The following is a 15,157-nucleotide window of genomic DNA, read 5'->3' on the forward strand; positions in this document are numbered from 1 at the left end:
GAAAACTGGGACACTAGTACATTGTGGGTGGAATTGGGAATGGATCCAACCATTTTGAAGAGCAATTGTAACTATGCCCAAAGGGTTATCAAACTGAGGATTTGTGTTTCTGTGTTTCTGCTGGGCTTATAAACCAAAGAAATCTTAAAGGAGGACCCACATGTGCAAATATGTTTGTGGCAGCCCTTTTTGTAGTGGTTAGAAACTGCAACTGAGTGGATTCCCATCAGTTGGAGAATGGCTAAATAAGGTATGATATATGAATGTTATGGAATAGTGTTGTTCTGTAAGAAACGATCAGTAGGATGGTTTTAGAAAGGCCTAAAGAGACTTACATAAACTGATGCTTAGTGAAATGAGCAGAACCAGATGATCGTACACTGCAACAAGAAGATTATACGATGATCAATTCTAATGGACGTGGCTCTTTTCAACAGTGAGATGATTCAGGCCAGTTCCAGTGATCTTGTGATGAAGAGAGCCATCTATATACCCAGAGATAGGACTGTGGGAACTGAGAGTGGATTACAACTTAGCATTTTCATTCATTCTGTCGTGGTTTGTTTGAATTTTATTTTCTTTCTCGTTTTTTTTTTTTTTTCACCCTTTTTGATCTGATTTTTCTTGTGCAGCAAGATAAAAGTATAAATACGTATGACTATATTGGATTTTAACATATATTTTTGCCATGTTTAACATGTATTGATTACTTGCCATCTAGGGGCGTGGTTGAAGGGAAGGGGTGGGAGGGGGGAAATTAGAACAAAAGGTTTTTCAGTGATCGATGTTTAAAAATTATCCTTGCATATGTTTTGAAAATAAAAAACTTTAATAAAAAATAATAATAAAAAGGAAAGTTACAGTGTAATTATGCCAAATAAAAGCAAAACCTTAGAACCTTTAAGAAATCAGCAGCAACTCTCTCAGATTTTCTCTTTCTCCTTTAAGGCAAACAGAACACATGAAAATTTTTGTTAGAGGACTTTTACTAAACATGGACAAGGAACAGAAAAAGGTGATAAAATCTTTTTTAAAATGCTACTGCTGCAGCTCATGGAAATAGATTAGTGATTTTCCCAAGATTTTGTAGGAGAGTATTTTTTCTGTGCTTTTAGCAGAGCCTTTTGTCCTCCATGAGATTGTAGCTTAAGATACATATGTATCTTAAATATTGATGTTGTCTATGGTATTTTTAGACATAATATATTTTCCTTTTTTTTAATCAAGTCTGTTTTTAATATAAGTAAGCAATGTGACACAGTGCTATAGTGCTGGGACTGAAGCCAGAAAGAAAGATTCATCTCATTTAATCCTGTTTGCCTCAGTTTCTTCATCTATTAAAAAAAAAAGCTGAAGAAGCAAATGGCAAATTATTTCAATGTCTTTGCTAAGAACATACTAAATGGAGTCATAAAGAGTCAGACATGACCGAAAAGACTGAATAAGAATTAACTTTTAGTGTAACTTCCTCTAATAATCATGTCAACTTTTTTGAGCACATCAGAATTTTAATAGATTTTTCACCTCGTTGTTGAAAAGAGCCAAGTCCATCACGGTTGATCATTGTATAATCTTGTTGCTGTATATAATGTTTTCTTGGTTCTACTCCCTTCATTTAGCATCAGTTCATGTACGTCTTTCCAATCTTTTCTGAAATCATTCTACTCATCATTTCTTATAAAATAATAATATTCCATTATATTCATATACCATAATCTATTTAGCCATTCCCCAACTGATGGGCACCCATCCAATTTCCAGTTTCTTGCCACTACTAAAAGAATTATTCCAAATATTTTTGCACATGTGGGTCCTTTCCTCTACTCTATGATCTCTTTGGGTTACAGATCTAGCAGAGACACTGCTAGATCAAACGGTATGCTCTTTGGGCATAATTCCAGATTGCTCTCCAGAATGGTTGAATCAGTTCACAGAGTCTGCCATTGCATTAGTGTCCCAATTTTCCTATGTCTCCTCCATCATTGTCTTTTCTTTTCCTATCATCTTAGCTAATCTGAGAGATGTGAGGTGGTACATCAGAATTGTCTTAATTTGCATTTCTCTAATCAATAGTGATTTAGAGTCTAGTGATTCTAGGCATTCATATGCTTAGAAATGGCTTTAATTTCTTCTGTTCATATCCTTGAATCATTTATCAATTCCTCATTTTTATATTTAAACGACTTCTATTTCCTTCCTTTATTCCTTCTTTTTTCTCTTTTCTCTCTTTCTCTCTCTCTCTTTCTCTCTTTCTCATTCTCTCTGCATGTAATTATACCCTCTATAACCCATTCTTGATGAGAATAGAATTATAGAACTACCATCCCTCCTGCCCCACACAATTCCTCTGGGTCAGTTCCTCATGCACCTCATTCATATGACATAATTCCTCTTTTTGCCTTGTCCTGTACAATTTGCTTTTTTAGATACTCAGGTCTACCCTAGTCTTTGTTTTGAACTACCTAGATGCTAGTGACAATCTTAGACATAAGGTTTACATTTCCATGTATTAAAAAGTCTGTCCTTATTTTGATTCCCTTAAAATTAGTCTTTGATGTTTACTTTATATTTCTCTTGGTTCTGTATGTCAACTTTTCTATTAAGTTCAAGTGTTTTGACAAAAAAATCCTGAAAATATGGCAATTCTTTGAATGTCTGTTTTTTGGTTGCTCAGGACTATGCTTAACTTTGCTAGGTATTATGTTTTCAAGTGCTACCTCAGTCCTTTTGCTTTTTGATATATATTGTTCCAAGATTTGTGGTCTTTTAATGTTATTGCTGCTAGGTCTTGTGTGATTCTAATTGTGGCTCCTCTGTATTTGTATTGTTTCTTTCCTTGTGCTCTTAATATTTTCTCCTTGAGCTGGGAGTTTCTAAATATGGCTATGATGTTCCTGTAGGTTTCTCATAGAATCTTTTTCAGGTGGTGATTGGTGGGTTTTTTTCTATTTATACTTTCCCCTCTTGTTCTAATATCTTGGGACAATTTTCTTCAATTATTTCTTGTATTATGGTGTCAGGATTCTTTTTTTGCATAGATTTCAGGTAGTCGAGTTATTCTTGTTTTCTGTTCTTGATCTGCTTTCTAGATCAGTTGTTTTTCTTAAGAGGTATGTCACAGAATCTCTTCTATTTTTTCATTCTTTGTATTTTGTTTTATTATTTCTTGGTCTCCTATAGGTTTCCTTCATAGATGTCCCCTCACCCAATTCTTTTTTTTTTTTTTTTTTTAATTTTTGCTGAGGCAGTTGGAGTTAAGTGACTTGCCTAGGGTCACACAGCTAGGACGTGTTAAGTGTCTGAGGTCAGATTTGAATTCAGTATCTCCTGACTTCAGGGGTGGTGCTCTATCCATACCTAGCTGCATGATGAAATGATGAAAATTCCTATGACTTAGGTCCAGGCTATCTCCCAATTCAGGTAACTCAAGGGCTTGCCACTGTCTGATTTGGGGAACTACTGGAGGTGTTTGCACTTCCCACAAGGCCAAACCTCTCCTCTGACACCTTCAAATCTTCTCAGATCCTCCCAGGAAGACCATTTCTGCTCCAATTATTTGTTTTTACCACTCTCCATTTGCCCTAAGTTTTTCCCTGTTTTCTCTGCTTTGTTTTTTTGGGGGCCACTCAACTGGGATTAAATGACTTGCCAAGGGTCACACAGATAACATGTATGAAATGTGTGAAGCTGATTTTGAACTAATTCCAGGACTGGTGCTCTATCCACTGTGCTACCTTGTTTGCTCCCAATCATTTGTTTTTTATTGTAATTTCCTTACATTTTCTATATTATTTTTTTCCAGTCTTTCAATTTTGTTCTAGGGTTTATTGTTTTATGGAGTTATTGCTCTCCATATGATTGATCTCATTTATTTAACCAAGGTTTTACCTCCTAAGCTTCCATTATTTTCACTTAGAGCTCTCATTTCCTTCCCCTTTCTTATTTCATTTATATGGGTATTTTTATACTTTTGCTTCATGTCTTTTAGAATTTTTGCCAAGTTTGCACTTTTATTGGAGATTTTCCTTGTAGTTGAAGTTAGTAATTTCCTCTGAGCCTATGCTTTGGGCATCTTTGACTCTATAATATTTCTTTATCATTAATATTTTCTTCTGTTTTTTTGGTTTGTTTGTTTTTTTTTGTTTTTTGTTTTTTAATTTTTTTCAATCATCCTGAATTGAAATCTTGTTTAGATCCTGGCTTTGTGCACTCCTAGAAGTGAGTGGTCTTCTTTGACGTTGATCTCTATTACTTGTGGGTAATGAATATTGTATTCTTCAAGTACCTCAACAACAATTAATTGGTGGGGATAGGATGGAAAGTATGGCCTTTGAGACTAAGAACTGAAAGGATAGGGTAACCTGAACTAAAATGGTACCTGCCTTTCCATTCTTACTGCATTTTTCTCCTCATTGAATATTATACATTATGTTATACATCATATGCATACCACTTACACTGATTTACTTGTTCAAAACAAATAATTCTTTATTTCTTGTCCCTGAATCTCCCATATCTATAATCCTCTGCCTAACTCTTAGTTTTTTTTAAGCCTTCAAGACTCAGCTCAGAACTCATCTTCTGTACCAAATAATAATTTGCATTTATATAATACTTATGTTCCTGGCTCTATGCTAAATACTTCATAATTATTATCTTATTTAATTCTTAATCCTAGATGGGAAAAGAGTGGCTAAATAATTTACTCCAAGGTCACATAATTAAGAAGTTATGTGAGGTCAAATTTAAACTCAGGTCTTCTTGACTCCCAGGCTCAAAACTCTTATCTCCGGTGCCACCTAGTTGTTTTAGTAGGAAGCTTTTCCCAATCCCTTCTCTCACTTTGCTTTTCAACTGTACTGTATGTGTCTTAGATGTATATATTTACCTAGTTATGTTGTCTTCTTCTTTAGAATGTAAACTCCTTAAGGGAAAGAACTGTTTTTTGCCTTTATATTTCCAGCACTTGGCACAGTGCCTGGTACATGGTAAACAGTTAATATTTGTTGACCAATTTCTTTGCATCTCTGGTTCTTGGCACAGGATTTATGTTGCTTAACTTATTTTTTCCAAAGCAGTTATTTCTTTTTGATGTAAAAGACCAGTATTACAGATAATAAAAGATGTTGGAATCTTTACAAACTGTTAAGTCATTAGAGTTGATAGAGACAATAATTTATCTAATTTAGCATGGTTCAGTATCATTGATCTGATCTTACAAGGAGATATTTTGGGCCAGAACCTGAAACAAGGTACTAAGTAGAACTAATAGAAACAATGCTTGTGGTCACACTTTTAGAGAGCTCATATAAGCAAGAAGTATTTAAGTACTCATTGGAGTTTACATGTTTGGGAGATTTCAGTGTTTAGTATGAGATATCCAAATTCACATCTCCCTTGAAGCTTTTAGGGCCAGAGAGCACTATGGGAGAAAACCCATAATCCCACTCTCTCAGATATAGGAAGCAGACAGAGGCCCAGTCAAGAGAGTTCAGGTGAATTAGATTGAGAGGGGAGTGTCAAGTGAGTTCATCCAGAAGCCCTCTCTTGGAAGAGAGTTACTTCGGAACATTGACTGGGGTCGGAGAGGAACACTCTGGGAGGAAGCCCACAAGCCCTCTCTCAGAGGCAAGACAGATTCACCTTTGTGCTGGGTGGAGGCTGAAGAAAGCCGAGGCAGAAGCAAAGGACAAAGCTGCAAGAGCTCTTAGAACCAAGCAGAGAGATAGGCCTCAAATAACCAGGCTATTTTGGAAGGAGAAAATAAACATTTGCATTTTTACCAGCTGGCTGCATTTTGGGTGATTATTACTTGTAACTGAAACTAAGGCTGCCTCCAGAAAACCTCCCCAAGAAACCTGCTCGCTCCCATAAAGAACCATTCTTATATTATATTTTAAAGAAGAAAAACACCACAAAAAATAATGGAGAAAAGGGAGTCATAGCATATTTTTAAAAATGAACAGAGGAAAAGTTCAGAAGGAGAAATGATAAAACACCAGCTTTGAAATGAACATATTAAATTTGTTATATGTATTTTTTAAACAATACAAGTTGTATAAAATAAATATTTGTAGCTTCATATGTAATCCTCTTTCAAGTAATAAAGAAAAAGACCCTGTGACAGGCTTTTTAATTATCTTTTTTCATTGTTGAGTCTTCTGAATTTATGAGTCTTTTTACATACTTGGTATTGTTCCTAGGGAAAATTTCACAAGTTTCACAAATTTTATTTCCTTTAGATATTTCCTGTTTTTTTTCCCCTTTACCTTCTATTAGATTATTCTCCCTTGGTTTTTCTTTCATCTTGATTGAATATGTCCTCAAGTATTGGTGTTTTCTAAGACTGCCAAACTTTCTTCTTGTAAATAGCAGAGTGGATTAAAAGACAGAATCTTTTCGATTTGGTGTTTACAAGAAACATATTTGAAGCAGGGAGCTACAGAGTAAAGTTAAAAGGCTGGAGCAGAAGCTGTTATGCAGGGTTAGTAATCAGATCAAGAAAAAGCAAAAACAAATTTTATTAAAAGAGTTAAGGAAGGAAACTACATCTTGCTAAAAGATACTATAAATGATGAAGTAATATCAGTACTAAACTTATATGCAACAAATAATATAGCATTCGGATTCCTTGAGGAAAAGCTAAGGGAGTTGTAGGAAAAAATAAACAATAAAACTATACTAGTGGGGAATTTTAAGCTCCCTCTATCAGAACTAGATAAGTCTTACTACAAAATAAGAAAGAGTTAAGAAGATAAGTAGAATTTTAGAAAAGTTAGGTGTGATAGATCTTTGGAGAAAATTGAATGGGAATAGAAAGGAATGTGCTTTTTTCTCGACATACATGGAAAGTGCACAAAAAAAGTGACCATTTATTAGGACATAAAAACCTCACAATCAAATGCAGAAGGGTAGAAATAGTAAATGCATCCTTTTCAGATCATGGTGCAATAAAAATTACAATTGTAATAAGGGGTCATGGAAAAAATAAAAGAAAAATTCATTGGAAACTAAATAATCTAATACTAAAGAATGAGTGGATGAAACAACAAACTATAGAAACAATTGATAATTTCATCCAAAAGAATGGTAATAATGAGACAATATACCAAAATCTATGGATTATAACCAAAGCAGTTCTTAGGGAAAATTTTATATCTGTAGATGCTTACATGAGTAAAATAGAGAAAGAGAAGTTCAGTGAATTGAGCATGCAACTAAAAAAGCTAGAAAAAGAAGAAACTAAAAGCCAGAACAAATTAAATACCAAAGAAGCAAAAAAAAAAACAAAAAAAAAAACAAATTAAATACCAGATTTGAAATTCTGAAACTCAAAGGAGAGATTAATAACATTAAAAGTAAGAAATCTGTTGAATTAATAAGCAAAACTAAATTGGTTTTATGAAAAAAAAAACAATAAAATAGATAAACCTTTGATTAATTGATTAGAAAAAGGAAAGATGATTACCAATAACAAAAAACAAAAAAATTGAATTTACCACTAATGTAGAGGAAATTAAAGCATAATTAGGAGCTATTTTGCTCAACTCTATGCCAATAAATCTAAGTGAAATGGATGAACATTTACAAAAATATAGATTACCCAGGTTAATAGAGAAGGGAATAAAATAATTAAATACATTTTAGAAAGAGAAATTGAACAAGCTATTAATGAACTTTCTAAGAAAAAATCTCCAAGGCCAGATGGATTTACAAGTGAATTTTACCAAACATTTAAAGAACAATTGACTCCAATATTATATAGACTATTTGGAAAAAATAGGGGAAGGAGTCTTACCAAATTTCTTTTATGACATTGATATAGTGCTGATACCTAAATCAAGAAGGCCAAAACAGAAAGTTATACACCAATTTCCCTAATGAAGAAATATCTTAAATAAAATATTAACAAAGAGATTACAGCAACTTATCACCAGGATTATACACTATGATCAAGTAAGAGTTATACCAGGAATGCAGGGCTGATTCAAAATCAGGAAAGGTATTAGCATAATTGACTATCAAAAACCAAAGTAACAGAAATCATGTGATTATCAGTAGATGAAGAAAAAACATTTGACAAAACACAACCCATTCCTATTAAAAACACTGGAGAGCATAGTAGTAAATGGAGTTTTTCTTAAAATAATAAGCAGTATCTATCTAAAAGTATCAGTAAGCATTATATGTACTGGAGATAAACCAGAAGCATTCTCAGTAAGATGGAGTGAAACAAGGCTTCCCACTATTACCACTATTATTCAGTATTGTACTAGAAATGTTGGTTTTAGCAGTAAGAAAAGAAAAACTTTCATCTTTTCCATTTTTCTTCACTTTGCCAGTCTCGTACCAGCATTCTCTTATTTCAGTTTTGGTATTGGAATGAAATAAGACCCTGCAACTCATTGAATAACGTTTACTTTGTCCTTATATGGCAAGGATTTTCATCAAGAATACAGTTGCACTTAGCTTCTCTTGATGCTATTCCACTTAACTCCATCTGAAACTGCATCCAGACAGTAAGCAATTTGATATAGGTTAATTTTGTTGTGAAAGAAGACACAAACACATGGGGGGAAACATGAGAAAAAATATAGGAAATGAAAAATAATGTGCTTTGTTCTGCATTCAGATTTCATTAGTTCTTTTTATGGAGGTGGATAGTATTTTTCATAAGTCTTTTGGAATTATCTTAGATGTTTTTATTACTGAGAATAGCAAATTTATTCATAGTTGATCAACCTACTTTATTGCTTTTATTGTATATAGTATCCTCCTGATTCACTCGTTTAACTTTGCATTCATTGTATCAATTAGTTAAAGGCTTTCTAGGTTTTTCTAAAATCATCCTGTTTGTCATTTCTTAATAGTACCATAATATTCTATCAGTTATAGCACACAGTTTGTTCAACCATTCCCCAGTTGGTGGACATTTTCCAAATTTTTAATTCCTTGACACCACAGAAGAATAGATTAGGAATACTTTTATATGTAGTCTTTTTCCTTTTGTTTTTTAAATCTCTTTGAGGTACAGACCAGTTTTGTAGTCCTTTGGGCATAGTTCAAATTGTTCTCCAGAATAGTTTGATCAGTTTACATCTTCACCAACAATATATTAGTGTCTTAGGTTTCCCATATTCCCTCCTAATCTAATAGGTATGAGATAGTATTTCAGAGTTGTTTTAATTTGTATTTCTCTAATAAGTAGTGATTTAGAATGTTTTTTCTTATTATATATAACTTTGATTTCATCTGAAGACTATCTTTCATCATTTATCAATTGATTACTGACTTGAATTCTTATAAATTTGACTCTGTTCTCTTTTTTTGAAAAATAAGGGTTTTAACAGAGAAACATATTGTAAAAATTTCTTTTCCCATTTTTTTTAACTTTACTTCTAATTTTGGTTGCATTTTATTTATACAGAACCTTTTTAACCTAATGAAATAAAAATTATCCATTTTATATCCCATAATGCTCTCTATCTTTTGTTTGTTCATAAATTCTCCCCTTATCCATACATCTTTTGGGGTGTGTGTGTGTGTGTGTGTGTGTGTGTGTGAGATGTAATTGGGGTTAAATGACTTACCTATGATCACACAACTAGTGAGTGTTACATATCTGAGGTTAGACTTGAACTCAGATCCTCTGACTTCAGGGCTGATGCTCCATCGCACCATCTAGGTGCCCCTTTTAAACATCTTACAGGTAAACTAATTTCAGCTCCTCAGATTTGCTTATGATATTACATTTTATGTCTAAATCATGTAATCCATTCTACTTACCATTTCCATTTTAGGGTGAATTCATCCCATTCACATTCACAGTTACGATTACTAGCTGTGTTATTTCTTTCCATTTTACTTTTCCCCTTCGATTTTTTTTCTCTCTCTTTCTTTAATTCATCCTGTCTCTTGAGAAGTCTTGTTTCTTACTACTATCTCCCCCAAACCTCCTTCCCTTCTATCACCTCCCCCACCTTGACTTTTAACTTTTTGTAAAAGTAGAATTTTGCTTCTAGGGAGGAGCATGCAGTGTCCCAAGCTTCAGGAGTTTTATGCAACTGTTTTCAGAAGTATTTCTAAGGACCTGTAAGTTTTCGGTTTTTCCAAGTTTACATCATCTAAAGAGAGGTGTTTACTACTCTCCTGGACTATACCCTGATCTGTGAGTGATAGTTTCTACCCTGAAACTGTGAGGATGATTATGGTTTCAGGTTGTCCAAAAATTTTTAAGTTATCTCTCCTTATATCTCTTTTCTAGATCAGTTGTTTTTCCAGTGAAATTTTTCACATTGTATTCTACTTTTTCATCTTTTAGTTTTGTTTTATTTCTTGATTTATCATAAAGACTTTAGCTTCCAATTGCTCGGTTCTCATTTTTAAGAAATTATTTTCTTCAGTGAGTTTTGTACCTTCTTTTCTATTTGACTTATTTTGCTTTTTAAGGCATTCTTTTTTCTTGTTGATTTTTTTTGCATTTTGCATCACTTTCATTCCTCTTCCCAATTTTTCCTCCAGTTTCTTGATTTTCAGAAACCATTTTAAGCTCTTCCATGATCTGAGATTTTTATTTTTATTTTTCTTGATGACTTTGGATGTATGGATGCCCATCAATTGGAGAATGGCTGAATAAATTATGGTATATGAACGTTACGGAATATTATTGTTCTATAAGAAATGACCAGCAGGATGATTTCAGATGATGACAACAAGAAGATTACTTGAAGATCAATTCTGATGGACTTGTCTCTCTTCAAAAATGAGATGATTCAAACCAGTTCCAATTGTTCAGTAATGAAGAGAGCCATCTACATGCAGAGAGTGGACTGTGAGAACTGAATATGTTTCACAGCATAGCATTCTCATTCTTTTCGTTGTTGCTTGCTTGCATTTTATTCTGCTGCTACTTTTTTTTTTTACTGGTTTCATTTTATTTTTCTTGTGCAGCACAATAATTGTATAAATATGTGTGCATGTATTGGATTTAACATATATTTCTACTATGTTTAACATATATTGGACTACTTGCCATCTAGGGAAGGGTGGGGGAAAGGAGGGAAAATTGGAACAGAAGGTTTTGCAAGGGCTAATGTTAAAGAATTGTCCATGCATATGTTTTGAAAACTAAAAAGCTTTAAAAAAAAAAAAAAACAACCTAATAATAAAAATAAAGTAGGGTTCTGCTTCCAGTATGGAGGGTACACTGTCCCAAGCTGGGAGTATTATGTACCTGTTTTCAGAGATACTTCTAGGAAACTATAAATTTTCAGCTCTTCCAAGGTGGAGTGATCTAAAGAGAAATGTACATACTATTTTTCTGGCTTGTTCTCTGGTCTGTAAGGAACCATAAGCACTCTTTTCTACTCTGGAACAGTGAAGAAGTTCCCTCCTCCTTTGTGGCTTTAAGCTCCAGTATGTTAGTACTCCTCCTTGCCCTGGGACTGCCACTCAGAAATGCAGCCTGAATCTGAGTATGAGCAACAGAGTCTTGCCTCAGTGCCAGCAAAGAAACCCGTGTAATCTCTTTGTGACCAGTTCTTGGACACCTTTACTATCTATGAGCTGAAACCTCCGAAAGTAGTCACTGCTGATTCACTGATTTCCAAAGTCAGCTCCTGGTTTGCTGGAGCTGGGCTGGCTCAGCTTGCACTGGACTGATTGTACTCCACTTTTATTCTGATGCAACAAACCTTTTCTGCTGAACATCTTAGAAGGCCAAATTGTTCTGCACTGGAAAATTACTTCATTCCATCTTTTTTGGTTCTGACATTCTAGAGCCATTATTTAAAGGTATTTGAAAGGGTTTGAGGGGATAGCTCAGGTGAATCCCTGCTTTAGTTCCACTTCCTTAAATCCCATTTTCTCCTATACTATAAAAGCTCTTTTCTACCTCTTGTGTGAAGATATCAGGGCAATCTTTCTTGATATTTCCTAAAATATGATATTCATTCTTTTGGTCATGGCTTGCAAGTAGTCTAATAATTCTTAAATTATTTTTTCTGGATCTGTTTTCCTAATTAGTTGTACCTTCCATTAAATATTTGACATTTTCTTTTATTTTTGACTTTGACTTTGTTACATTTTTTTTTTCTTGCTGTCTTATAGAGTCATTAGCTTCTACTTGCCTAATTCTAATTTTTAAAGAATTTTTTTTTCCTTCTCTGAGTTTTTATAACTTCTTTTTCATTTGGTCAATTCTACTTTTTAAGGAGTTCTTTTCTTCAGTGAATTTTAAAATTCTTTTTTTCAATTCTACTTTTAATGATTTCATCTCTTCAGTGCATTTTTGTACATTTGACCAGTTCTGCTTTTTAAAGCATTTTTTCCTTCACTTTATTTTTGTGCTTTTACTATTCAATCTATTCTGTTTTTTAAAAAGTTATTTTCTTCAGTATTTTTTGGTGTTTCCTTCACTAAGCTGTTTTTTTCATGCATTATTCTCATTTGTAATTTCAGTTTTTGCTCTTTTTTTTCTTAAGTGATTTTAAAAATCCTTTTTTGAGCTATTCCAGGAATTTTTTCTTTTTCTTTTTTCTTTTTGGCCTGTGTCCAATTGACAATTTTTTTTTTTTTTTGATGCTTTGCTTGTAGCTGCTTTGATTTGATTTTGTTGTCTTCCTCTGAACTTGCATTTTGATTTTCCCTTTCACCACCATATTTTATGGGGGAGGAGGGGAAGGAAAAACATTCTTTTTTGGTTGTTTGCTCATTTTTCCAGCTCATTTCTTCGCTTTAAACTTTATGTTAAAGTTGAGCTTTGCAAGTGTTTTTTGTAGTGGCGTAGAACTGAAATTGGTTGCCCATCAGTTGGGAAATAGCTGAATAAGTTATGGTATATGAATGTAATAGAATATTATTGTTCTAGAAGGCTGATTTCAGAAAACCTGGAGAGATTTACATGAATTGATGTTAAGTGAAATGAGTAGAACCAATAGAACATTGAATTCAGCCTTTTCAATTTTTGATATTGGTAATTTGATTTTCATATTTCTTTCCTTTAATAAAATTAACAATAGTTTATCTTTTTTCTATTAAAACACATCCTGATTTTATTTAATAATGCAATTAAAAATTTTGAATTATATTAATTTCTCCTTTGATTTTACATATTTATATTTTGAGATTTAATTGCGGGTTTTAAATTTCTTTTTCTATTTGTTCACTGATCTGATCTTTGTTTAGGTTGTTTGATATAAATATTTATAGACATGAAATTTCCCCTCAGTATTGTTTTGGGCATATCTCATAAATTCTCGAATGTTATCTTGTTGTTCTCCTTAGTGAAATTATTGATAATTTCTGAGATTTAATCCATTCATCCTTTAGGATTAGATTATTTTGTATGTTTTGCCCAAGGTATTTGGGGTTAAGGGACTTGCCCAGGGTCATACAGCCAGAGATTTGAACTCATCTTCCTGACTTCAGGGCTAACTATTCAGCTTCAATTAATTTTCAATCTATGTTTCCACAACCCTTTATTAAATATACTTTTACTGGGGCATGATCTTAAAAGGCCACTTAATTATATGCCAATAAATCTAACAATCTAAGTAAAATGGAGGAATATTTATAAAAATATAAACTGCCCTGATTAACAGAGGAGGAAATATAAAACTTAAGATAACACTGTCTCAGAGAAAGAAATTGCACATATTGTTAATGAGTTCTCCAAGAAAAAAAAATCTCTTCAGGCCTTTCTGAAATCATGCTGATCATTTCTTATAGAACAATAATGTTCCATTACATTCATTTACTATAACTTATTCAGCAATTCCTCAACTGATGGGCACCCACTCAGTTTCCAGTTACTTGCCACTACAGAAAGGGCTGCTATAAACACTTTTGTACATGTGATTCATTCATTTTTGAGAGCAGTTTGTAACTATGCCCAAAGGCCTATAAAACTGCAAAGATGATGAAAGTATACTAGATCCTTTCATAAATGGAACTAAACTTCTCCTGAATAGTCTCAGGCATAGGAGTGGAGGAAAAATATTGACAAGTTTGAGCTACCTCATCTACAGCATTGATGAGATCAGAAACATCTGTAGAGATGGGCATCTTAACTTTTTTTAGCTCCTTATCATCCACTGTAAATTGAGTGTAAATCTTCCTCATGGGCAAATTGGGATTTTGCAAGGATAACTAGTATAGCAAAGTTGGATAGTGTCATAGATTTCAGAGTATATAAAAAAGTATAAGAAAATTGGAAAGATTGGCAAGGTATTGAGGGGCTTTGAATGACTAACTGGATTTGATATTAGATCCTGAGATATAATAAGGCACTATTGGAATTTATTGAGGAGGGCTTGATTGTCACTTTTACAGCTGAATGGAAAATGGACTTCAGTAGAGGTTGAAATATATGGAATAAAAATCAATCAGAAGATTGCCATAGTCCAGACATGAGGAAATTGAGCTTGCATGAAGATTGGAATAGAGCAGGGAAACAGTACAAAATATGTTAGAAAGGTAAAATTGAAAGGTTTTGGCGACAGATCGGATATGATACATTAAGGGTACTAGGATGCAAGCCTATGGAACTGAGAGAATAATGGTACCTTTGACAATAATGTGAAAAAATGTTATTTTTTGTTTGTATTTTGTTTAAGATGTCTGAGAAGTATCTGAAAGTGTGAGATTAGAAGTCAGCAGAGCGGTTAGAGCAGGATAGGTATATTTAAGTATCATAAGCCTTAGAGTGATAACTTTATCACTATAATCAAGTAATAAAGAGGGGGAAAAAAGAAGCCTTAGATTGGAGTCCTGTTGATACTTGTACCTTTTAGCAGGCATAGCCTGAATGAAGATCCAGTTAAAGTAAACTGACAGAGTAGTCTTACAGGTAGGAGAAGAATGACAATAATATATGACTAATGGTTTCTGAAAGAGACCTACGTATAATGAACTCATAAGACCCTTTTCCTCCAAAGACTTTACCTCTATTGCTTCCTCTGAATATATTCAAATGGGATGGCAACTATAAAGTTTTCAGATTTGGGTGGGGCAGCAAGGCCCCTATAAGTCTTCAATGGGGCTGAATTTTCTTTCACCATATATTTTCACCTGTGACTCATCAAAGCTGGAATTTGAAACCAGATCCTTTGAACTTCAAATCCAGTTCTCTTTCCTATACATCTACACATGCTACAGT

At 33.4% G+C, this 15,157-nt stretch overlaps 1 protein-coding gene across 2 annotated transcripts in view; it reads left to right on the forward strand.

Annotated features, from left to right (window-relative positions):
* The window catches only part of SPTLC1 (serine palmitoyltransferase long chain base subunit 1), a 114,901-nt gene that overhangs the window by 21,990 nt on the left and 77,754 nt on the right, over positions 1-15,157 (forward strand). Inside the window, exon 6 of one of the 2 annotated variants that reach the window (XM_051962393.1) lies at positions 438-712. The exons of the other annotated variant lie outside the window; for it this stretch is intronic. Within the exon in view, the coding sequence (XP_051818353.1) occupies positions 438-445 (8 nt within the window). The 3' untranslated portion in view covers positions 446-712. Of the gene's footprint in view, positions 1-437; positions 713-15,157 lie in introns of those variants that run through there. 2 annotated transcript variants of the gene reach the window in all.

This window comes from Antechinus flavipes, chromosome 1 (genome assembly GCF_016432865.1).
Source record: "Antechinus flavipes isolate AdamAnt ecotype Samford, QLD, Australia chromosome 1, AdamAnt_v2, whole genome shotgun sequence".
Classification (NCBI taxonomy): domain Eukaryota; kingdom Metazoa; phylum Chordata; class Mammalia; order Dasyuromorphia; family Dasyuridae; genus Antechinus; species Antechinus flavipes.